Below are 24,823 nucleotides of genomic sequence, written 5' to 3' on the forward strand. Positions count from 1 at the left end.
TTCCTTGACCCGATCGATACCTTAATACAAGAATATTGGTCAATTACAAAGAAACCAAAATGTCACTTATAACGACAAAACAAGGTGAGAAAACTAATATATGCATGCATGCATCTTTTTATACTAGTACCAAATTTTGAAGTTGAACTTGACATTTTTTATTTATATTAACATCGACACAATTACACATTCATATAGATGTGTAACAACATTGAGTAAAATATATACATTGCACAATTTAAAAGTAGTAGTACTAAACTAAAGCATATTATGGCCTCCTTAGGTGGCCTAGTCGACCATAACGACATAAGTAGGGGTGCAAAAACGGATATCGAGTATCAGATATTACCCGACCTCGACCAGATAAACAAAAGAATGGTGTTTTGTTGTTTGAACCACGTTGTTCAAACGCAGCACCATGAAGATGCAGTTATGAGCAGCTTCTCTTGCCATCCAAGCGAGAGAGCTCTCCCATCGTCCCTCTCGAAAACCCGAAAGCCTCCGTTTTCGCCCTCGAGATGCGTGCCGGAGCAGTGGCTCGTCATCTTCAGCAGCAGCTTTGCCTGCATCACGGCACTTGTACTGTGTCTGACCCCACGAAATCCGTTGGTTTCCATTCTCTTTTTCCAAGTTTCCAAACTCTGGAACCTGAGGCTGTCGTTGTTGTTGTTGTCGTCGTCTCTGTCGTTGTTCATCACGTGCTTGATCTCGGTTCCGAGATGATTCTTCTCGATCCGCAGGCGCTCTGCGCTCTCGAGAGGGAGACAGTCGTCTAACGAGTCAAAAATGGCCGCGAAGTAGTGGAGGGATTCGGTGAATCTGGAGAGGAAGTTGTGGGTTTTTCGGCTTCCTTCTTGCTCGACGAGGACGACGATGGCGGGGCGAACCGATTTGAGGTAGTTAAGAGTTTCTGAGACCTTGGAGTAGTTCTTCAATGTGCTTAAATGGAATGATAAATTTGCCACAACAATTTCCCCCTTTTTGATCTTTGGTTTTGCGAGATTCGATCCTCGTACGATCCCAGTGAACTCGAAGACTAGGTTTTGGAAGCACTGGGCGAAGCTGGTGAGCCTCGCCTGTGTTTCCTGTAGCTGCTCTGGGCAGCTGCCGTATCCTGTGATTTTAAGCAGGATACGCCTGGCTGGAGTGGCCCTCTCAGACAGCGACTGCATAAGAGAGGGCCACTGGAAGCCATAAGAAACCTCGAAGTCGATGACGTGGAGAACCCTAGGGTTAGGGTTAGGGTTAGCGCGGTCCTGCTTCTCGAACGCCTCGAGGATCGCCTCATTGGCCGTGAAGTGGGCCAATTGGTAGAGCGGAGACACCTTATATAGCTCTGCATACGACAAAAACGCCTCGTCCCGCGCGGGCCCCCGTGCGACTGCGTCGCGCGTCTCCGGGAGGAGGCGCGCGACGAGGCCGTCGGCGAAGTAGGCGGCGACGCGCTGGACGGAGTCCCCCGAGAGGGAGGCGCTCCGGTAGATCCCGCGGAGGCTCTCGAGGGCCGCGCTGGTGTTGTTCTCGTCGACGGAGGTGGCGGCGACGAGGAGGAGGTGGACGAGGCGCAGGCCGTTGCCGTCGACGTCGGATTCTTCAGGATGATCTTCTCCTGCTCTCTTGCGGTGGAGATTAAGCATTTGATCCCTCATTTGGAAGAGAGAGAGGATTTTGCTTTCTTCTTCGAAGCTTCCATCGCTGCTTATTGAGTCGGAGAGAGTTGGGGTTTCATTTCTCTTTCTCTCACAATCAGAGTCTGAAGAAATGGAGAGCCTAAGGCACAAGAAATCTTCTTCCTCGTATTCTTGCATCCCTAACATTTTTGAGAGAGAGAGAGATTGATCGATTGGAGATGAAGAGGTGAAGCGGGAGAGAGAGAGAGGGGAGAGAAGGAGGTATTTAAATAAGTGTGTTGGAATCGAAACAATGCTTTTCATGTGTGAATAGAGCCAAGATTAGTACATAGGGGAATAAATCTTGGGTCGTTCGAAATAAATATGTGAAAATTCGACAAGAAATTGAGGTATCTTTTCCTTGTTCAAAGTCTGTTATGAGAGGAGAAGAATCTTTTTTAGGTTTCATAGTTAAAGATGGTTATTTTGGAATGTTTGGGCATGCACTTCGGAGAGGTCAAGAAATACTAATTCAATTAATACTTCAAGTTCATAACACAATGAATGATACTCTTTCCATCTTAGTATAACAGTTACCGATATACACTTTAAAAAATTATGAGTTAAAAAAAGCTAGGAGTATATATGAGTTTCACTTTAACATAATTATATATAGTTTATATTGAAATAAAAGAGCAATAAGTGAATAGAATGCAGAGTTTAAGCTAATTTATAAAAAAGGTGAAATTTGATTTTTATCAGGAACAAACTAAACAAGGCAAAATTAGACTTCTATTAGCTAATTTATAGAAAAAGTAAGATGTAATTTCTACTGGGGGACAAACTAAGACTTCTATTGGCAAACGAAGGTCACTTGTAGTTAATTTTTAGCTAATTTTAGAAAGGATAACCTAAAACGACCTAAAAATTAGTATATCCATATTTTTAAAATCCGAATTTATATGATGAACTAAACGTTTCAATTATGTGTTCTGGATGTGATTCAATTTTGATTATATCTTATTCCTATGATATATGCTATGGACAAATTACAGTTGGGATTGAGAATATATCTAGCTGCTCACCAATTCTTACAAGAATCTTATATTAAAACTTTATATAGTTAGAGAATTTCATACACTTTTGCATTATTAATAGACGAATGTTTAAGTTCTAATCCAAATCAAAGAAACAAATAAACCGATGATCTAATCGATGAAGCATGTAAAACTTTCGATGTTATCAAATGCTTGTAGATCGAATTTATACTACAATTTATCCAAAAGTCCGTTCGATCAAAACGTAGCTGTACCTGCCGCGTAAACAGTTGTACCAAATTATTTTTCACTCTAAAGTTTACGATGTTAACAAAAACTTCAATTTATGCATATAAATTCATTTGTATCTGATTTGTCTATTTTCTTGAACTAACAAATTCGCATATTGCAAGTTCTTATGTATGTATACCTAGTATCGTAGTACATTTTTTTTATAAAAATACTATTCATAAAAATTAAATTGTTAGAAAAATCCTGAAATTTAATCAAATTATGATTCATCCTGCAATTTGGAAATCAGCCAAAAAAAATCATATGCGGGCGTCACCGCCATTGAGTTAAACAATGTTGTTTAGTTACAAAGAAAATGACAGTGTTTGATCGAAAAACATGAGAAATATATTGCACGCATGCAACAAGAATTTGTCATCATGAGATAGTTGATAAACATATTCAAATTTCATAGTTACTCTGATTGATTATCAAAATTACGGAACGAACCATAATTTTACCAAACTTAATGATTTTTCTGATAATTTACAATCAATGTGAACTGGGTATGTGGTTTGAGATTTTTGATTTATAAAAAAATGTGAATTGGGTAGTTAATGCACATTTATCAACTTTGGTACGCGTGGTTCTAATTTTTATATTTAAACCGCGTGCGCTAAAGTTTATCTGACCCAACATTTCCTAAGAGCTTACGACCTTGGTGCGCATGATGGAATTTCTATAAAATCACGTGTTTTCATTCCTAGTATTCTTAATTTCCTCGATAATTCCAAGTGAAGTGCTACAGAGACATGAGCTGGTCGAGGCTGCAGCATCTTTTATATCTATATTGGAGTATATTGAGATTAGAAACTTCAATCCATTGACAATAATTATGAATTTCTAGAACAAGATTTCTTATTTGTATTGGAAATTCGGATTAAGACCACATGTATTAAGTGTTTTTTATGAGGTACAAAATGTAAAGTCAAAATGATAAACAAACTCGCAATACAAAAGAAGTGTAGAATCAAAGCAACAATAAAAAAGAAACAAAGCAATCGTTCTATCTAAAATTATTACAGAAACGAAAAACATAAGCAATCGAGCAACATATCAATGTGTTATACAATAATCCTTATCCACCAAAGAATAATCATCTGACCGCGTCTTGTTTTTAACTTATACTCCCTCTGACCCTAAAAAGTAGACAACATTTGAAACGGCACGGATTTTAATGCACAATTGGTAAAGTAAAAGATATAGAAAGAAAAAATAATATGAGTATTGTCATATAGAATGAGACCCACCCCATTAGAGAGAATAAAGTTTCCTTAAATAGAATTGGTCTATTTAAAAGACGTACCAAAATGATAAATGTTATTTATTTTGAAGGGACGGGGGAGTACTATATACTGCTTGTACTATTCTTCTTACTAAGAAATTGACCTTTAATATTGTCGACCAATATTCCTTGATAGTAAGTACTATTCACTATTGTGGTATTTTGAAACCGGTTAAGGAATTGTGTTTGTTCTATAATTTCTTCACATAATTAGATATTTTCAATGCAAGAATCTAGAATAGAAGCTTCTATCTTGAGTTCATATAGATAAAAGAATCAACAAGAATAATAATAAAAATAAGTAATTAAGCTATCTTTTCTACTTGAAAAATAGCGTTGAAGATGAAGAATATCTTGATTTTCATTCTTGTGGACATGGTATATTTTGGACAGTTCGGAGATGTCGAGAAATGCCTTGTTATGTGCTTACAAACCAGAGATGGAAAGAATATATAACAAAAAAAAATTATGCATTTGTACCTAACTATTTCAAATAACTATGCTTGAATAGTAGTAGTGTTTAGCGTAGATAAATCGATTAAATATAATAATATTTCTAATTTTTTCTTGTAAATGTTTCTATTTCAGAGATTTACAGTGCAATGATATCTAAAGATATCCCGAATTTTCAATAATAACAAAGAGCACAATGATGTTTGATCAAATTCTAGTTCTTCCTCTAATTATTAATATTAACTACAAAAATGATTAAATTTGGATTTGTTATCTATTATCACATGGTGAGAATTTCTAGTCGCATACATATAATATATTGTTTATATTTTTGAATCAAATGATATCGTTTTCTTAATGAATAGACAATATATATCGTTTAACTCATGGACAATGACATCAAAGTATAGTTTTTCAGCTGCCAAATCGAATACGATTTCACCAAAAAAATCATCATGTAATAATTGTAAAAAGCTACAAAATTCATGGTTTTCATGTAATAATGTGATAAAATTTTATGATTTTTCTGGTAATTTTTGATAGGTTCAGCTATAATTAACATTGTACCAAATTAAAATAATATCACATCACAATTATACAATTTGAACGGTATTGTTGAATGTATATGTATTAATACATACTAGTATAAATTTAATTCTAGATTACTACTAATATTAAAATTATTATGAACATCATGCTGAAAGTGCATAATAAAAATAGTGAGGATGTTTTTGGTTTGGTCTCAAGAATCAATGAAACAAAAACCGGTGATTTCTTCAATGACTCTTCCGATGAACACATAGTATTAACTAATTAATTCTAGAGTATAATTAGCAATGTTTTGAATTATCAAGGATACCTTGTTGTCTCATGTTACATAGTGCCTATATTTCATTTGTTTGACACTGAGAAAAATGCTTTAGCTGAAAATTTGTTTATATTCAAGCATAGAAATTGCTGTTTGAAAGAATCAAGTACCAATATTGAACGACGAGAATCTTTTCTAAGTTATATTTTAGGACAAAAAAATGGGAAATATCATTGTCATGAATCAAGATGCCTACTATGTGGCCTCACTTAACATGGTCCAAAATGGCAAAATCTACTCTGGATTGTTCCGAAGATCCATATCCAAAAAGTACCTTAACAAGTGGACCATATTAGATGTGATGGAGAATAATTTTAGAAATGATTATCATTAAATATTTTATTTTTAATATATTTACTACTCCATATAGAGTTTATAATTAACTCCTTTTCTTTGTTGTTATATAGTTGTCCATTTGTCCCACAAGAATATGCACTCTTTTCATTTTAGTCTATCCCATAATAATATGCATTTTCTAATTTTAGAAACTACTTATTCTCCAATAACAATACTTTAATTACTTTTCCTCTCTACCTCTCTCTTACTTTACTAATTTTACATTAAAATTCGTATCAAACCCTAAATGCATATTCTTTGGGGCGGAAGGAGTATCTCATATTTTCATTTTAGAATGTTTATCATTAAAAGTCTCGTTTGAGTTTATAATATTTAATAATGAATCCCATGAACATAGGACGCATTTCACTCCTATTATTAAATTAATATATTAAAGTAAATCCACAATCCACTGACTTTTTTCACATAATTTCCTTTACAATTCTGAAAATCACGTGTGTCAAAGTGGCACATTTAAAAGTTATTTATTTAAAAATTCAACCATATTCGAGTATAGATAATTAAATTCAACCATATTCATTTATGTAAAATTGTGAGTAGTAAAAGCCCAACCTTTTCAAATATTTTATTCCCAAACTTCAAAGAAATTTATATGAATAATAAAATAGGCCCACCAGATTATGAAATTAAAGTGTAGTTTTTCTTTTTTGTTATTTTTCTATGTCCAAAATAAATGTAATTATTCTATTTCAGTTCATTCCTTATATTTTAAACCTCGTTCACACTAATATCACCAAAATCTAACAATTATTTTGTCCTTTTAAGGACTTAATAACAACAGCTAACCATATACCCTTTGTGGGACACTTTTTCATTAAAATATATCTTCAAACAATTTTATAAAAACTCTTGCATTTCCTCTACACGATTTTTCGTTCAAGAATAGTGGATTTTTAAAACTTCTTAGTTTTACTTTAAAATCAAAATCCAACGATTAGACACTTCAATCTTCATCTTGTTAACCATAAAATCAACTTACACTGAGAAACATCTAAGCAAAGCATATATACTATCTCCCACATAAGACCACTCGGATGCTGCTTCAACTCCCTTCGGATTTCTCTAGAGCTGCCAAATAAAGAAAACCGGGTTAGTTTGAATAGTTAGCATCATTCAGAGAGTAGCACATCATTGCGCATCAACCACAATAGAAATGGCTGAATCAACCACAATAGCAATGGTTGAATCAACCACAAAAGCAATGGCATGGCAGAAGCTCATATATATACACACACAGTTCTTTTATAAGAGGTAGCATTTCAGAAAAGTTCTCTTAACAACCAAACTGATGTCATTAGTAAGATATCTATCCATTTAAAAAATTCTCCCTCCGTTTCTTCATAGTTGAGGCGAAACTTTTCCGCCCGGAGTTTTATAAAGGAATGTTGGGTGTGTTAAATAAATAGATAAAAAAGTAAGAGAAAGGAAAAGGTAGAGATAATAAAGTACAAAGTGACTAAAGTAGAGATAATAAAGTAAGAGAGAGTAAAGAAAGAAAGAAAGAAAGAAAGAGAAAAAAGTTATCATATACGGAAATGACTCAACTATGAAGGAACTTCCCGAAATGGAAAAATGACTCAACTATGAAGGAATGGAGGGAGTATGCATAAGAGTAAAACGACAAGCAGACATATGAGAGAGAGAGAGAGAGACTGACTGTTATAGTTCAGGAGCTTCTCAATCAGATCGACGTGGGTCATTAGCATCCTTCTGCAGCAGTAGCGAACCAACAGCAAGGAATCAAGGGCATCTCTGCAAATATAAATCCGGGTTCAATGCAATGAAGAAAACAGAGGCCAGAGGCATCACTTCCAAAAAGCACTAGAAAAACAAACTGCACATCTTGTTTCTTTCCTCGTGTGATTAAAACTATTAACTCAAAAGAGACATAAATTAATTTGATCTTGATACTGCAAATATGATCCCCACCGCATACTTGATGGCAAGTTACCCAATACTATAGTCAGGTCACATCCATGATCATATTTCTACATCTAATTTATCACAATTTATCATCCCAACTAAGTCCAACAATGCTTGCATAGTGCAGAAAACTAACTCATTTTACCGAAGAAGATCAGTGCATCACTTCCAACGAGCACTAGAAAAAACAAACTACACATCTTGTTTCTTTACTCGTATGATTAAAACTATTTAAATCAAAACAAACAAAAATAAATTGATCTTAACACTGCTAATATTATCCCCAATGCTTGCATAGTGTAGAAAACTAACTCATTTTACCGAAGAAGATCAGTGCATCACTTCCAACGAGCACTAGAAAAAGCAAACTACACATCTTGTTTCTTTACTCGTATGATTTAAACTATTTAACTTAAAACAAACAGAAATAAATTGATCTTAACACTGCAAATATGATCCCCAATTCAAACTTGATGGCAAGTTACCACAGGTCACAGCCAAGATCATATTTCTACACCTAATTTATCACAATTTTATCGGCCCAGCTAAGACCAACAACACTTGCAAAGTGCAGAAAACTAACTCATTTTACTGGGTTCAATGCAATGAGAAAAACAGAGGCCAAATGCATCCCTTACAAAGAGAACTAGAAATAACAAACTACACATCTTGTTTCTTTCCTCGTATGATTAAAATATTAATTCAAAACATACATAAATTAATTTGATCTTGACACTGCAAATATGATCCCCACCGCATACTCAATAGCAAGTTACCGCAACTATAATCAGGTCACAGCCAAGATCATATTTCTAAACCTAATTTATCAGAATTTTCTCCACCCAACTAGCCCAGCAGTGCTTGCAAAGTGCAGAAACTAACTCATTTTACCAACAAAGATTAGTGCATCACTTCCAAAGAGCACTAGAAAAAACAAACGACACACCTTAATACTTTCCTTGTATGCTTGAAACTATCAACTCAAAACAAACATAAATTAATTTGATCTTGACACTGCAAATATGATCCTCACTACATACTTGATGGAAGGTTACCACAATTATAGTCAGGTCACAGTCAAAATCACATTGCTACACCTAATTTATCACAATTTTATCCTCCCAACTGAGTCAACAATGCTTCATAGTGCAGAAACTAACTCATTTTACTGACCCTTCACAAACATAAAGAAAATCAGTGCTCAATTAAAATATTCTCCAACTATTTTCAACTAATTACTCAACATACAAGAAAAATAGAAGAATTAAATTAAATTCTAATATTGGCGGAGAGCAAATTATTGTTTTTTGGCCAATTCTCCAAATAACCCCACTTCTCAACCTTAACCGAACGCAAATTTTCAAAAGAGCAAGAACAAAAATACTAACCCCTCGCTGTAGTCAGCCTGAAGCAAATCCAGGTACATATCCCATTTATTTCCAATAACCTACGCATATGATTTTTACACAAAAATTGTAGTACCAAATTAGAAACGGCGGGTATGAATCAAAGCATTACAGTTTCGATAATCGAGTTAATCTAGAGATTACCTTTCCACAGGTGAAGCAACGAACAGGAATAATCATCTTCGATTTTGCTAGGGAGATTTCGGCTCTTAAACCCTTCGTTTATGGTCGCCGGTAACAAGTGGAGAAATTTGAGTGTGAATTTGCATATATAGCGAGAGAGGTTTTGTTTCTGCAATGGGCCATATCGAGGCTGTTTAGTTTTATAGAAGATGGGCTTTATTTGGGCCCAACAAATATAATGTACATTATTGATTAAAATAAGGAAAATATGATGCTAGATGTTAAGATTGAAGTAGGAATATAAGGTTATTTATAGTAAAATGAATTAAGAGAGCATTGATAGTTGGCGATCAAAAATAAAATTTAGCTTAATTGGTATGATAGTTTTCTTTCCTACCACTAACGAAACACACTTTTACTATGCAAAACTTCTAATTGGTGTTAAATGCAAAATTCATACAGTACATCAAAATAATCAAAACTAATTAGTTGGCCACAAATTTAAATAATTTATACATAGTCAAATTTAGATTTACAAATAATTTGACTCAAAATTTTCAATCAAATTCCTGTCAGTTCCTTTTTTTATAATTAGAGAAGAAATCTACTAATTACTCCATTCAGCATGAGATAGAAATGAGTTAACTGTGTAAAGTACTATTCAGGCATGAGGAAACTTCTGATATAATCTGTACTTTTCTAAAAACCAAACACCAATTTATCCAACAAAAAATTGGCAGTATATAATTTCTTTAACACAACTAAAGAAGGTTTGGTTTAACTTTCATGTAATCTCAACCGTCAGATGAGTTAGTTGATGATCTGCAGAGCTTCCAAATATGAACAATAGTGAGAGTAACAATGGATAGATCAATTAGCGCCAACATCCACCCCTTTCCCCTTTAGGAATTCCTTGGCTTCAACAACATCCTACAATAATTAAGCATATCATCAAAATCAGTATGCCATCTAGAATATATGGATCGCCACTTCGCCAGTCATCTAGATGAGTAACAATGCTACGATATACCTGTTGTAATAGGATAGCCTCGTGTGGGCAAGTTGGAAATTGCATTAGACCAACTCCGACCATCAAGAGACCGTAACATCCAAGTGATACAATGAAGTAGAGTGGCAGCTGAAGTAGAAAGAACCATAAACGAGGTGGAAGGAATATACACATGAGTAGAGAAGTAGATAGAGTATGTACGAAGCTCACCAACCAAGTACAACTCTTTGGAAGGACTGACGTTTGTAACAAACTAATCCAGACAGCCGACAAAGCTACCAGCAACGCCATAATCTTCACAATGTGCTTCATCAGACCTTTTCACTTCTATCTCGAGGCTGGTGTACGTGTTAATTAGCTGGACAGATAGAAAAACTTACTTAGTTGCTGGAGGGCAGAAATGCAATCATTCATTTCGGGAACTACAGATAGAAAATCAGCTAAATGAATACACATGAGGTGTAAATTCAAGGGAAGTCATGTAGACCACAAACTTAATACTCAACTAAACTGACTGCTGCCATCAGAAGGGATAGGTAGAATGTTTATATCACTTTCCTATCCGAACAAAAAGGAAGGAAGGAACTCAAAGCCCTTGCGCAATGTCCCAAACATCATATGGCAGATCAGATTCATTTGAAGAAGCAATATCAAGAAAGCAACTGAATATTTTGAGTGTGCAATCAAAATGTTCAAATGATTACAGTCGACATAGATCAAGATTTTGAATGCAATCAATTGACACACACAAGGAGCAAGAAAATAGTTTTAAGTTCTTGTTCTGCCTACCATTTTATTAATGACAAATTATTAGGAGGGTGAGTAGGAGAAAAATTTTGAGGATGCATGCAAATTGTCGCCCATTACAAGCTAATTATATGGATAAATCAATTGTTTGTTATACTACCATCAGAAGGGATATCTATATGATTCTTTCACTGTCCTGTCTGAACAAACATGAACAGACGGAGGAACTCAAAGCCCTTGCGCAATGTCCCACACATCATATGGCAGAAGATAGGCTTCATTATGAAGAAGCATCATCAAGCAAGCAAATTCATTTTTCTGACCGTGCCAATCAAAATGTTCAACTGATTGCTGCTTTAATAAATCAAAGAAACTAGTATAATAGTCGTGTAGCATCTTATATACAGCAGTATATTATTAAACCCAGATAATTATCATATTCAATTCTTTCAATTTCTTGTAGAAAACAATACGAGGAAACATGTAATTTATAAACAACTACACCTAGCAAGATACAGTTGTTCGTTTTATTGCCATCAGAAGGGATATATGTATGTGATTCTTTCACCGTCCCATCTAAACAAACTTGAACAAAGGAACTCAAAGCCCTTGCGCAATGTCCCAAACATCATATGGCAGCAGATGAGCTTCATTCTAAACAAGCATCATCAAGCAAGCAAAAGCATATTTCAGAATGTGGCAATCAATCTGTTTTACTGATTGCAGTTGATATAGATCATGATTTTATACAACCAATAGACAAATTCCTGTAGTATTTTAAAAAATTTATCAAAGCAATACTATTCAAACTTCTATTCAATTTTTACAAACCTGTAGAAAACAATTTGAGAAAATGTGTAATTTATCGACAACTACAATCTACAAAAGTGCAGCTGTTTCTTTACTTCCATCAGAAGGGATAGATGTATGTGATTCTTTCACTGTCCCGTCTGAACAAACTTGAACAAAGGAACTCAAAGCCATTGCGCAATGTCCCAAACATCATATGGCAGAACATCTTAATAAACAAGCATTTCTCAACTCTCAAGCATGTATAACCCTATTAGTAAGAATAAAATACTGTATAATTTACATATAATCTAAATCAAGATTAAGAACAAGAGCTGCAAACAATCAAACATACCGAAACCCTAAATTACTTCTACCATTTTTTGAGAGAGTGTTCATTATTGATTTTATCTGAAGACCATAAAAAATCAAATGTGATCTGCAAAAAAAATGCACTATCTCAATAAAAATGCAATTTCTGTACTTATTTTATCAACAGAGTTTGTAAATCACACTGCGTATGGTAAATTCATGAAATATTCCCAAAATAAAATACTGATAGATGAACGAATACAGAACATCAACAATTTCCCCAAAATAAAAATTACAGCAGAACGAAGATCACACGAAAAAAAAAATCCAACGTTTTCAATGTACATAAAATAAGAGAGCGACTACCTACCAGAAGGCGATCGAGGTTCAAAGCAGCTAGCTTTCTCAACGGGGAGACATCTAATTTTTGGTGAATTTTGCTGGGGAGTTCAGAAATGGTTCCCTACAGATAGTCGATGGAATTGGGGTAGCGTGAAAACTTGTTAGATCAGCCTCAATTGCTCGTCGCGCCGCGGCGGAGGAGTGGCGTATGGTGGCGGAGAGAGGTCGGCGCAGCAGAAATTAGGGTTTTCAGCTAACTTTATAGCATCACTTATTTTTCTAGGTAGTCTCGTCAAACGAATAAATTGGTATATTAATAAAGATATAAAAATGTAGTTAGTTGTTACTATCAATGACATTGCATAATTTTTGTTTAGTTTAAATTGGTATATTAAGGATATTATTTATTTTATTTTGTAGCATCACTTATTTTGATTGTATAATATTTTATGGCACTACTAATTTAGATTTGTGTACCTAATCTTGACATCGCTCACTAGTGCATGCGGAGCTCAATGGAATGGCTCAGCTCACTCTTGACCCAACAAACCACATTTTTGTTTTTTATTTTATTTTATTAAGTTTTACTAGTTGTTATAGTTTTATTTTATCACTATTTTGTTTTTTTCATATTTTTTCTTTTTAACTAAACTGAAAAAATAATTTGATTTGATTTCACAATAAATAAATTGGAATAAAAAATAAAACTAGAAAATAAAAATAATAACTAATGATTCATGAATTTTTGAATTAAAGGAAATTATGGTGGGTTGCATGTGCTATTTTTTAAGTAAAAAATGAGCAAAAAAGTTTTGTGGGACGATTTAAGGAATGTGGTTGTAGATAACTTACAATTTACAAACAATATTTATGGATATGATTTACTACCAGAATTTCACTTCATTTCCAAAAGACTCAAAATTGACAACCTTTAACACAAAAAAAAGCAAATATGTATACAAGAGACAGAAGCTCATTACCTTCTTTTACATCAACAAATTTCCCTTTCCAATAAGAAGATGCCTTCCTATCTCAAAAATACATATCAAATCACACACACATATACATATACCAATATTTTCCATTTTATTTTTTTACATGTTGCAAAGTGCTGTCAAAATTGATACATTATCCTCCTCTATCTTCCTCCTCACCTTGCATTCAGCAGCATCCGAAGCACGCTCTTCATCTTCGGCCTCGTTTCTGGTTGGAGACTAACGCAAGCCATGGCCACCTCGAGCACAGCCAGCATCTGGCTTCTCACAGCAACTGATGTCTTGCTGATATTGAAATCAAGAATATGGTCCCATTTGTTGCTCTGTGCAGAGTTGCTCAGCACCAACTTTGCTAGTTCGATTCCTCCACTAACGGCTGGCTTTCCCGTTATGAGCTCGAGCAGAACTACGCCGAAGCTATAGACATTTCCGGCTGCTGTCACTCTCATTGTGTAAGCATACTCTGCAAAGGAAATCAGCGTTGTGTTAAGTTGCAGAAGACGTAATATGAAAATGTAAACAGAGATAGTAGAATTTTTTGTTACCCGGAGGAACATAGCCAACGGAGCCAGCAATGGTGGAGAGACTGCCTGTGCTCTTCGAAGGATCAATCACTTTACACAGCTCGATATCCCCGACTTGAGGCTCGTTGAGGGACTTCAGGAAGATGCTTTTGGTGGAAAGATCGAGGAGGAGGATTGGGCTGGACTTGCATTCATGGAGGAAGGCAAGGCCTTGAGAGACTCCAATGGCAATGCTGTACCGGCTTGCCCAGTCCAGTGTGCTTCCCATCCTGTGGAGGCAGTCGAAGAGCGAGCCCTTTGGGGCGTACTCGTAGATGAGGTAAGCGCTGTCCAGTGTCAAGACGTAGGCGAGTGGGATCATGACGTTGGAACTACACAGCTTTCCAAGAACTTGAAGCTCCTCTTCGAATCTCTCGTGGCTGCCTAGTTGGAAGATCTTGTCGCTCCAATTGAGCTTCTTGACGAAGTAGCTGGCTCCAGACGTCATAACAGCTTTGTAGTAGGTTGAGAATCTCGTCTTCAACGTGAGATTTAGAGGGTCGGATACTGCCTCCATTGCTGCCTTGAAATCAATGTTGGACCTGTGGATGCTGTTGGGAGTCAGCAGGTTACCATGGACAACCTGTGGTGGAGAAGCTTCTTCTGCAGAGTATGTGTTTTCATCGTTGATCCGGTGATATCTCCTCGAGACGAGTATGCTCAACATGATCACTAAACCAACAGCCATGGCTGAGCTTCCTACAGCTATGATGATGGTTGAGGCAATTGATTTGGACTTTTTGGGGGTCAGGGAAGGGGGAGGGGGAAGGGGAGGGGGAGGAACCAACCACTCATTTCCTTGTACATCAAAGACAAGATTAGCTCCGAATTTTGGGACAACACCAGAGAGATCATTGTTCGTGAGTAGTAGATGAGTTAAGCTGCCTAGTTGAGCCAAGAAGTCTGGTATGTCGCCCGAAAATCTATTGTCGGAGAGGTCCAAGACTTCCAAATTTTGCAGCCTTGAAAGAGTACCTGGAATAGGCCCACGAAAGAGGTTGTGGCTGAGATTCAACGAAATCTGCAGAGTATTCGGCATTTGAGGAATTCGCCCGCTGAGTTGGTTATTTCCTAACTGGACTTCTACCAAATAAGGTATCTCTTCAATGGAATCAGGTATAGAACCACTCAGATTGTTTCCGTGCAAGTCCAGATTGCGAAGATTCTGCATTCTTGAAATGGACAAAGGTATTGAGCCATTGAGTGAGTTACTACTTATATTCAGCCTCTCCAGTTTGCTCAACGACAAAATCTGTGGTGGGATTCCTCCAGAAATACTATTCGACTGCAGACTCAAAACTTGAAGACGGGTGAGGCTACCTAACAACGGAGGCAACGTGCCTCTCAATCTGTTGTTAGCCAAGTTCAAGAGGGACAAGTTAGAGAACATTATACCCAAATCCGAAGGTATCTCACCACTCAACATGTTGTTATCCAGCTCCAAATACATCAGACTCCTTAACGAGGTGGATGGAATCGTCCCATTAAGAGAATTGCTGCCTAGCCTCAACCTGTACAGCTTTGTCGAAGTGACTGCAGGAATAGACCCTTCCAACTTATTGAAAGAGAGGTCCACAACTTGAAGATTCGGACCCGAGAGAAGATCAGAGGGGACTGTACCAATCAAGTTGTTGTAACTCAGATCCAAAAATGAAAGGAATTTCGTAATACCAGATGGAATACTCCCAGTAAAGCTGTTCTGATTTGCTGCAAATCTTTCCAGAGATGTGATATTAGCAAGAAATGTTGGAATTCCACCACTTAAGTTGTTGAGAGAGAGAATCAAGGTTTTCAACCTAGTGAACCCCCCAAATTCTACTGGAATTGAGCCTGAGAGCCTATTGCCACTAAGATCAATCACACTCAAATTCTTGAAGTTTGTGATATTTAAAGGAATTTCACCTGTGAACTTATTAAGAGAGAGCAGAATCTCCTCCAAAAGATTCATATTTCCAAGATTTGTTGGAATCTTTCCCCCAAAATTATTCCAACCAAGGTTTAGTGTTTTGAGTGAACCCAACCCATCCAACTGCATACTAACCTCCCCAGACAACATATTCCTAGAAAAATCCAAGGTAGCCAACATTGGGAAGCCATGGAAAGTTGGCAAAGGACCACTCAAACTATTCACACTGAAATTCAAGAGCCTCAATCCAGTGATTGCCCCACAGCCAGTGAAGAAACCATCTGGGATTGAGCTAATTTGATTGTTGGACACATCAAGAGACTCTAAAGTGGCAATATTGCACAAAAGTGGAAGAAAATCAGAGGTGGAAATTGAAGATGACTTCACAAAAACGGTGTTTATAGAGGAATTATCAGAGTTGCAACCAACCCCCTTCCATGAGCAAGGATTTGAGGATTTCAAGACATTACTCCACAGAAAGGAGGAAGGAGCAGAGTTATTCTGAATGATTTCGTAAATTCTAGTCATTGTGCTAACCTGATCAAGTGGGAGCTGAGATGACACTAGCTCAACGAAAAGCATTACGACAAACAGGTAGAGGGCATTAAAGGAAACCTTCTTCATCTATGAAAATGGTGATTCAATCTCCAAAGATAAAGAAAGGAAGCTCAGTTGGGGTAGTGTTTTTGGTGGGAAAGATGAGGAAGATCAAGAAATGAGGCTGTATTCATGTAAAGATGTGAAATTTGAATGGATTGTTGAACTTGAGGTTAAAGAATTTGTGGAAATAATGTCAGCAGCATGGGAAATTAAGAGAATATGATGTGTGGAATAATTTGGGAGTGTTTGAAGGGGGAGAGTGGAGAGTTGACTTGACTTTGACTTACTATCTGTGAGAATATTTAAATATTTTAATATGGAAATTTCTGAACCCCATTATTCTTTGTTGACTGGAAAAACTAACACCAGAAGAAATTAATGTCAGAAAATTCGGGATTAACTTACACCAGTATATCCATCAAATAAAATCTTATTTTGTTCACCAAAATTTCATCATTTCTTTCTCTTTATTTCTTTTATATTTTAATATTTATATATTAAAACTCGTGTTATTTATGTATAAAACTATTTTTCATAAATATTAGAAATATATTTATTGGATTAAATTGTCCATGTATGAATTATTGTTTCAAAGATTAAAATAAGGTTCAAGACTTCAAGGTCAGACTTTAGTAAATGTGTTTCACGTAACAAGTCACTATTTTAAAACAAGAAACACAACATAGGGAGAATTGTCATTATTTTATTTATGATTAATTGTACTATGTAACTTATAATAGTACGAGTAGTTTTTTTCAATTTATCACCTTAACTCTATCTTTTTTTTTTATATATCTTGAATTTCGAAAAAAAATACTAACAAAAGGACCGCTGAATTTTGCAGACAATTTTTTATTGTTTTATAACAAGATCCACTCGATTGATGCATTGCATTATGTCGACAATGTAGGGTTGGAGATTTTGATGTATCACTTAACAACTTTTGATGAGTATTCACGAAAAAATTTGGTGAAGTTGTGATAATAATCGTTCAATCGTTATTTTTCTAGTAAAATTCATACATGCATAATACTTAACCAAAACTATCGAGTGTACGTTAAAATTAAATCGGCCTTTATACATCAAAAAAATTCATACATCGATTGAACGAATATTGTTATAAAACAATCGGCAATTATGTGTAGCTTGGCGTTGTATTTGTTGCTCATGCCAATTGATTTTTTTCAAAATTCGGATTGTATTTGAAACTAAATCAAAATTGAGTCTATAAATTGAGAAAACTCACAGTTTAGTATCACCGCCCGTGCGATGCACGGGTCATTTTAATTTCTTCATATTTATTTCATTATGCGAAATAAAATTTGTGAAATGATAAACAAAAGAATATTCGGCATCCTCTTACTTTGGATTATACTTTTTAAATCACATTAACCTCACATGGCCACAAGAGTGCGTTTAAATGCTAACTTTTCTTTAAAATGTCAATACGATCACATTAAAATTTCAACACATATTTGTGTTGACATTTTAATAAACTGTCTTGACATTTAAATATCAGACTTAAAATTAAATAGCATTTTAATTCTGTGAAAATATGAATTAACCGTTGAGTTATAACTGCAGAAGCAAGTTTACGTTGCAATAATTTAAGATTGCACTGGTGAGACACTTCCTAGTCGAGCTTTATTTCATTGCAATATAGTGACCCTATACACTAAAAACACAAACCTTGAAACCTAAATCATAAACCCTTAACTATAATATATACTCATCATGACCAACAAATGAGCCAAATATCAATAAAATTCTCCCTCCGCCAGTTCAATTTTACTAAGTTGATCACTTATTCAAAATATACTCATCATGACCAACAAATGAGCCAAATATCAATAAAATTCCCCATCCGTCCCAGTTCAATTTTACTTTGTTGATCACTTATTCTATTTTGGGGGTTTTAGATCTGTATTCGATATCTTACACTGGGTCGGCCTACTTGATAATCCTTACTGATAGTGGAGGTTTTTTTACTTGAATCTTGTCTGTAAATCTGTTTATATGCTCATATCAAGAAAGTGTTTTACAATAGGGCTATGTGAAGGGTAAACAAAAAAAATCTTGCTTGCATTCATCCAGGCATTAAAATGAAAAGGTTTTTAAATTAAATAACATAAATGGCTATTGAAATATCAAACGTTAAATATTAGAAGTGATAGTAAATTTATTTAAAAGATTTCTTCAGTTACATAACTTGTGTAATTATTTATTTTGGAAATTATGAAAGAGAACGGTTGGAATTGAGAAGGTCAAGATGTCGTTTAAATGTAAAAAAATCTGTGTGAATTAATTTTACATTTCATATGCTACTAAATTGGGTAGTAAATTTATTTAAAAGATTTCTTCAGTTACATAACTTGTGTAGTTATTTATTTTGAAAATTATGAAAGAGAACGGATGGAATTGAGAAGGTCAAGATGCCGTTTAAATGAAAAAAAACTGTGTGGATTAATTTTACATTTCATATGCTACTAAATTGGGAATTTTCAGCTTTTGGCTTGTCATTTTAATCAAATACTAATAATATTATAACAGAAGAAATCTTTTAAATAAATTTACTATCACTTCTAATATTTAACATTTGATATTCAATAACATTTATGTTATTTGATTTAAAAACCTTTTCATTTTAAAATTTTAAATCCTAAACCCTAAACTCTAAACATATATTATAACAATTGGAAAAACATTTGACTTTCCTCACTAAGACATAGCAGTATTTTATAGCAATTATATGCACGACCCATTGTATTTCCTTCAAAATTATATTATGAAATTATTCTGCGTAAAAGTTAGAATATAAAAAAAAAACTCATTCATTAAATATAACCTATAAATAGTGATTAAAATATTTTTTTTATATCTAATGCAAAAACTACAAACACAAAAATATATAATCAAAAACACGTTTACTTCAATAGTGAAACAACGTTAATAAGAACTATGGGTCTCATTTATTTTTTTGCTACTAACTTCACATTATCGATTAAGTAATTGAAATGGAAAATGATATCATTGTACAAAATCTAAAAGTAAGAAAATGTATAAGAATTTAAAAAAAAACATAAAACTCAATCAATTTGACATTTAAATAACGCAAATACATACTCCGATATATTTTGACTATAATACTTTTGGATCTCTATTACAACTTTAAAAAATTATAATAATATTCAAAATATCAATATAGAATAATAAATCACAAATTAGAACGTTAAATGCATAAAATATCTATGACCATAAATGTAATAATCATATATGAGTATGAAAACAATTTGAGTATGATTAATTACTAAATATTACTATAGATTTATGATATTCAATGGAAGGTGTGAAATGATTTAAGGCATGGGAAGGCAACGTCTAGATTTTTATTCATAAATGTCTAGATTATAGAGTAGTTTTTATTCTTAAATCAGTTTTATCAAAATTATATATTTTTAAATCTTAAATGGCAGTTTTATAAATATCCCCAAAACTCCCTTTTTATATATGTATAGATATTATAATTAAATCTCTTAATTATCAAATGAAATTAAAAACTTAATTAACTTGAAAAAAATATATTCATGTCCAAGTTTTATTTATGTGGACGAAGACTCGAGTCAAAAAAGTCGACTTATATTATTCAAAGTCGCCTAAACGTGTCGCGACCACTATTTTGTTTTGCAAAATTGAATCTTTTTCTTCATCGCCTCATTCCACACGTTAATGCCAAAAATTTCCACAATAATTCATTGCCCTTTCACTTTCAATTAACTCACTTTCTACGTATTTCAAAAACTAAAAAATTTCAAGATCAAATAATATATATTTATAATTTTTATACGATATTTTTTCCACAATAATTCACTGCCCTTTCATTTTCAAATTAACTCACTTTCTATGTATTTCAAAAACTAACAAAATTCAAGATCAATTAATATGATTTTTAATTGTTATACGATATTCTGTATTAATGCCACTAGCTATATATTTATTTTTAATAGTTGTCAGTTAAATCAAATTTTCTATTGACATGTATCTAGTCGTATTCGTAAATTTTGAAACTTAAATATAAAATCACATATTTTCACTTTTTCTGCAATGACCTGCAATAGTTAAAATTGAAAACAATATAACAAAATCAAATATAATGTGACAATAAAATTAATGACGCTTTTTTTTTATAATAATGTCATTATATTTTGAGTGTTACTAAAACAATATTGATTTACCTCAAATAATGTGGTTTTGTGTCATGTTAATTAGATTTATAGTTTTGTATTCCACTTTTAGTAACTATGAGACTAATCAAAAGTCAACAAAATGTAATTAAATGACAATTATCCTTACTTCTTAACACTCCATATTTTTGTTATAGTCATTGGCGTATGAATTGAGTAAGACTCATAATGAAAATGGACAACAAACCCTAGTTTTAATATCAAAGTTACAACTCCAAATTAATTAAATAGATCTAATAGTAATAAACAAAGGACATAAATTAATAAGAGTCATAACAATTAAAATAACAAGCAATTATAATAAACTGATGAATAAAATTGTCTTATCTATTCGACAAAATTAAAAAGCCAAGACATTATTGGTCATAGTTCATTTCTGTAAGTCATGGCATGGAGAGAAGTGGCGAAATGGCGAACTTTTGAGTAAGATTGCGAGACGTGTTCAACTTATCTAATTATACATTTCTTGGACTGTTATTGGGAGAGAAGTCTTATAGCAAATAGCATCAGTAATTGCATAAAATTGTGTTCTTTTGATTTATTTTTATTGAATTTAGTAAATGAAAATTATGTCAAATTAGAAGTATTATTAGGATGATTTAATATTTAATTTCAAAATATGCAACAAGCGAGAACATATCAAGAACTGCTATGAGCGATCACGTAAAGACACTATTTTCAATGGATATTTGAGGTTTATGAATATGAAGCAGTCTCTGTAGCATGGGAAAATGGAAGAGGATGATGAAAATTGAAATAGTAAGTTTATTCAATTCCACTCTCCCCAAATTTTCCACACACATCGTCATCTGTCATTTTCCCGTGCTGCTATGATTACTTCTTCAAATTCTTTAACCGCAACAATCCATTCAAATTCTATACAATTATACGAATATAGGCAAGTGAGCTTCCTTCCTTTTCTCCTTGGAGATGATGAGGAGGGGTTAATTCTTTTGTTGTTCTAGACTACAATTAACATTCCACAAGTGTACTGGATTTTTTTTTTGTTCCTGCTTTGGGAGAGACCGTTAATGAAACGCATGACCGTGATGCGTTTTAGGGTAAGACGCATGACTTTAATGCGTCTTTCAATTTTATTTTTTTTAATTGAACGACGCATGACGCACATGCGTCTTAGGGTAAAACGCATGACCCTCATGCGTCTCTCTTTCGAATCCTCCAAAACCATTGTCTTTGTCTTCGAAAAGGCTTCGCGTGAGTATCTTGCACGCCCCCATCAGAGTCCGGATGAGAGAGTTATGGCCATTATACAAAAGTCGCGCATTGAAGCGCGGATGACTCCAAAAGACATGTCCTCGTCATTGGTCGATGAATGTCCTTGGTGGGGTGATCAAATGATGCGAAATTATTCGTAACAAACATTAAATGAGAAATTTGGCAGATAGTGGATCAAATTCTTGATTCAAATGTTGGTGAGATTGAGACATCAATTGCTGTGAAGAATCAAATGCTAGGTGTTGTTGAGGTTGCACTTGCTTGTATCAATATCTCACCAGAAATGAGGCCTACTGCAGTAAGTGTGGCGCAGATGCTACAGAATTCAAGACAAACTGATATTGAGATATCATGCGTTTTTTAGTATAGATAGGACCTGTTTGTTTTCTCACTATTGATCATGAGTAAAGGTCAGGTGTGCGGTTGCTAAAAAACTTGGCCCGTGACAGTGTGTCTCGGCTCGTCTCTAAAGTGCTAAGTGATGGAGTACGTACTAAACAAGCCCAACAGCAGTAAAGCCCATCAGCCTAAAGCCCAAGAAAGAGTATCAGTTCGGCATGACTAAAGAGTTCAGTTCGGCACAACCAAAGAGTTCGGCCCCAGCCTACAGCTCGGTAAAAGCCAACCGATCAAACTCTGCTCTCAGGTCGGCATCAAGCTCTACTCTCAGATCGGCAAAAGCTGCTCGGCAATAATTCAGCAGTTCGGTCTCAGTATTCGACCGAACTGGGAGATAGTGGACTCATGCAGAACCTCCACGACCTCCACTACACCCACGATCTATTTAGTGGTGTCAAGCAGTCATTAACTCATGCAGGATAGTGGACCCATGCAAGATCGCCACGATCTCCACGACATCCACTACCTAGTAAATAGCTGCATGCCACGATCTTGGTCCTTTGTATAAATAAGAACCTAGATCAAATAGATAGGGTTAGCTTCTAGACGTTCTCTCGATCTCTAGAGATAAAATACAAAATAGCAAGTCTGTATTGTAAGCTGTAGAAAACAGATCAAGCAATACAACTCTGCCTTCTTTTCTTCCCGTGGACGTAGATTTACCTCAGTAAATCGAACCACGTAAATTCACCGTGTCGTGATCTGTGTTTTCCAGCATTCTTCACTAACATCAGAAATTCGCCGACCCATCACTGGCGCCGTCTGTGGGAAACAGAGAACCAAATTTGTGATAAAGCGAATTTTTGACCCTTTTTCCACCCCAAAAAAATGCATACCAGATCACATAACACCCATAATACCGTTCGTGATAACCGTGAGGAAGCTAGTCCAGCTCGCAGGTCTGAAAAACGGCCTCGGGAGACATCTACCTCCGGTTCTCACGAAGAAGGAACAAGCCACTCCAGGAGTCATCGCACCGAGTCTTCCCAGCAGCCCGATTTAAATGAAGCTGTCAAGCTGTTCTTGGCCGAGAAGCAGGAGGAGTTCTTAACCTTCCTGCAGAAGAGCCAACAGCCGGAGAAGACAACGACGGATTCTCCCTCCTCATCTAGGCATGAAAGTCACTACCGCAGTAGTGACGTGTCTTCCAGGAGAAAGAATCCTCAACCCCGACATGTTCCTGTTCCTCCTCGGTACCGGAACCACAGGAGAACTCCATCTCCTCCGTACCGAAGAGATGTCGGGTTCGCCATGTACGGAGCATTAAAGACTCCGTTCTCGGACGATATCACCCGAACTCCTTTGCCGCGGAACTACCGAACTCCGTCGATAACCTATGACGGACTCGTGGATCCTCATGATTTCTTGGGACGCTATCAATATAACATGGCGAACCAGGGTCTCAACGAGGTCCACATGTGCAAGCTGTTCCCCGAGCTGCTCATCGGGAACGCCAGAAGGTGGTTCGACAGCCTTCCTCAAGGCAGCATTAGATCCTACCGAGATCTAATGGATGCTTTCCACAGGAGGTTCTTTCAGAAAGCGGAAGCCCGGATCACTTCGGCTCAGCTGCTTTCTATTCGTCAAGGTCGCGACGAAAAAATCAGCGACTTTATGACAAGATTCCACAAGGAATGCCTGCAAGTAGACGATCTCAACGATCTGCTTGTCATCTCGGCATTCCAAAATGGAATCCTGCCTAGAGCTCTCTACAGGAAGCTCGTTGAGTACGGTCCGCAGACAGCTCAGGAAATGTGGGACATTGTGGACCAGTACTCCCGGGCCGATGAGGCAGACCGTCGCAAACGGTCGTTAGACAGCTCATCGTCCCGAGGAGACAGAAGGAAGCCCGATCATAGCGATCAGGGGCATCCTCGCCGGACTCCATTTGAAAGAATTCAAAGGGCTCCGGTGCGAGACAGATTGGGACCCCGTCTCAACCCCGAGAAGCCGCCTGCTCAGTTCGTACCGCTGAACAAGTCAAGAGCGGAAATTTTCGAACTACATTCCGATATGTTCGAAAGACCAAAGCGGATGACGAAATCAGCCGTGCGGCGACCTCAGGATCAATATTGCTCCTTCCATCAAGCCCACGGACACGATACCGAGGAGTGCCGAGATTTGGCTGCAGGTATTGATGTTCTTGTGAAAACGGGAACGTTAAAAAAATACCAAAGCAAGCAGCCGAAAAAGAACAAAAGGCAGAAAGGTGCGAACTGCAATCCTCAGGATCCGAAAAGGCATGAGGATCCCGAAGACGACGACGAGCCGCAATATGATGGAGTAATCCTGACTATTGATGCTCTCCCTGCCGGGAAGACTAAGTCGTCC

The 24,823-nt window shown here is 35.6% G+C and overlaps 3 protein-coding genes across 4 annotated transcripts; all 3 read right to left on the minus strand.

Annotated features, from left to right (window-relative positions):
- Positions 1–404: 404 nt before the first annotated feature.
- LOC121807885 (GRAS family protein RAM1-like) lies at positions 405–1,817 on the minus strand. Its single transcript, XM_042208226.1, has one exon. The coding sequence runs from the start codon at positions 1,815–1,817 to the stop codon at positions 405–407; it is 1,413 nt and encodes a 470-aa protein (XP_042064160.1).
- An 8,139-nt stretch (positions 1,818–9,956) lies between these two features.
- On the minus strand, positions 9,957–12,851 carry LOC121806785 (dolichol-phosphate mannose synthase subunit 3-like). Of its 2 annotated transcripts, none has more exons than XM_042206934.1 (4): positions 12,577–12,851; positions 10,573–10,720; positions 10,384–10,491; positions 9,957–10,283 (listed from the first exon to the last, which is right to left on the minus strand). In XM_042206934.1, the coding sequence occupies exons 2-4, from the start codon at positions 10,672–10,674 to the stop codon at positions 10,224–10,226; spliced, it is 270 nt and encodes an 89-aa protein (XP_042062868.1). In that variant the 5' UTR covers positions 10,675–10,720; positions 12,577–12,851; the 3' UTR covers positions 9,957–10,223. The 2 variants fall into 2 exon arrangements, with proteins under 2 accessions (XP_042062868.1, XP_042062867.1); XM_042206933.1 differs by having other exon boundaries at positions 12,581–12,849.
- A 631-nt stretch (positions 12,852–13,482) lies between these two features.
- Positions 13,483–16,844, minus strand: LOC121809425 (leucine-rich repeat receptor-like tyrosine-protein kinase PXC3). The gene is made up of 2 exons (XM_042210041.1): positions 14,093–16,844; positions 13,483–14,010 (listed from the first exon to the last, which is right to left on the minus strand). Exons 1-2 carry the CDS (start codon positions 16,638–16,640, stop codon positions 13,703–13,705), a joined length of 2,856 nt encoding a protein of 951 aa, XP_042065975.1. The 5' UTR covers positions 16,641–16,844; the 3' UTR covers positions 13,483–13,702.
- Positions 16,845–24,823: the final 7,979 nt, after the last annotated feature.

The sequence above is a fragment of the Salvia splendens genome, chromosome 6 (assembly GCF_004379255.2).
Source record: "Salvia splendens isolate huo1 chromosome 6, SspV2, whole genome shotgun sequence".
Lineage (NCBI taxonomy): Eukaryota > Viridiplantae > Streptophyta > Magnoliopsida > Lamiales > Lamiaceae > Salvia > Salvia splendens.

Coding starts and splice junctions, on each gene's coding strand:
- LOC121807885 (XM_042208226.1), bottom strand. CDS start 1,817: ATGTTAGGGATGCAAGAATACGAGGAAGAAGATTTCTTGTGCCTTAGG.
- LOC121806785 (XM_042206934.1), bottom strand. CDS start 10,674: ATGAAGCACATTGTGAAGATTATGGCGTTGCTGGTAGCTTTGTCGGCT. Junction 10,492..10,572: donor CAAAGAGTTGTACTTGGTTG/GTGAGCTTCGTA, acceptor TTTCTACTTCAG/CTGCCACTCTACTTCATTGT. Junction 10,284..10,383: donor AGGCTATCCTATTACAACAG/GTATATCGTAGC, acceptor TAATTATTGTAG/GATGTTGTTGAAGCCAAGGA.
- LOC121809425 (XM_042210041.1), bottom strand. CDS start 16,640: ATGAAGAAGGTTTCCTTTAATGCCCTCTACCTGTTTGTCGTAATGCTT. Junction 14,011..14,092: donor CGTTGGCTATGTTCCTCCGG/GTAACAAAAAAT, acceptor TTTCCTTTGCAG/AGTATGCTTACACAATGAGA.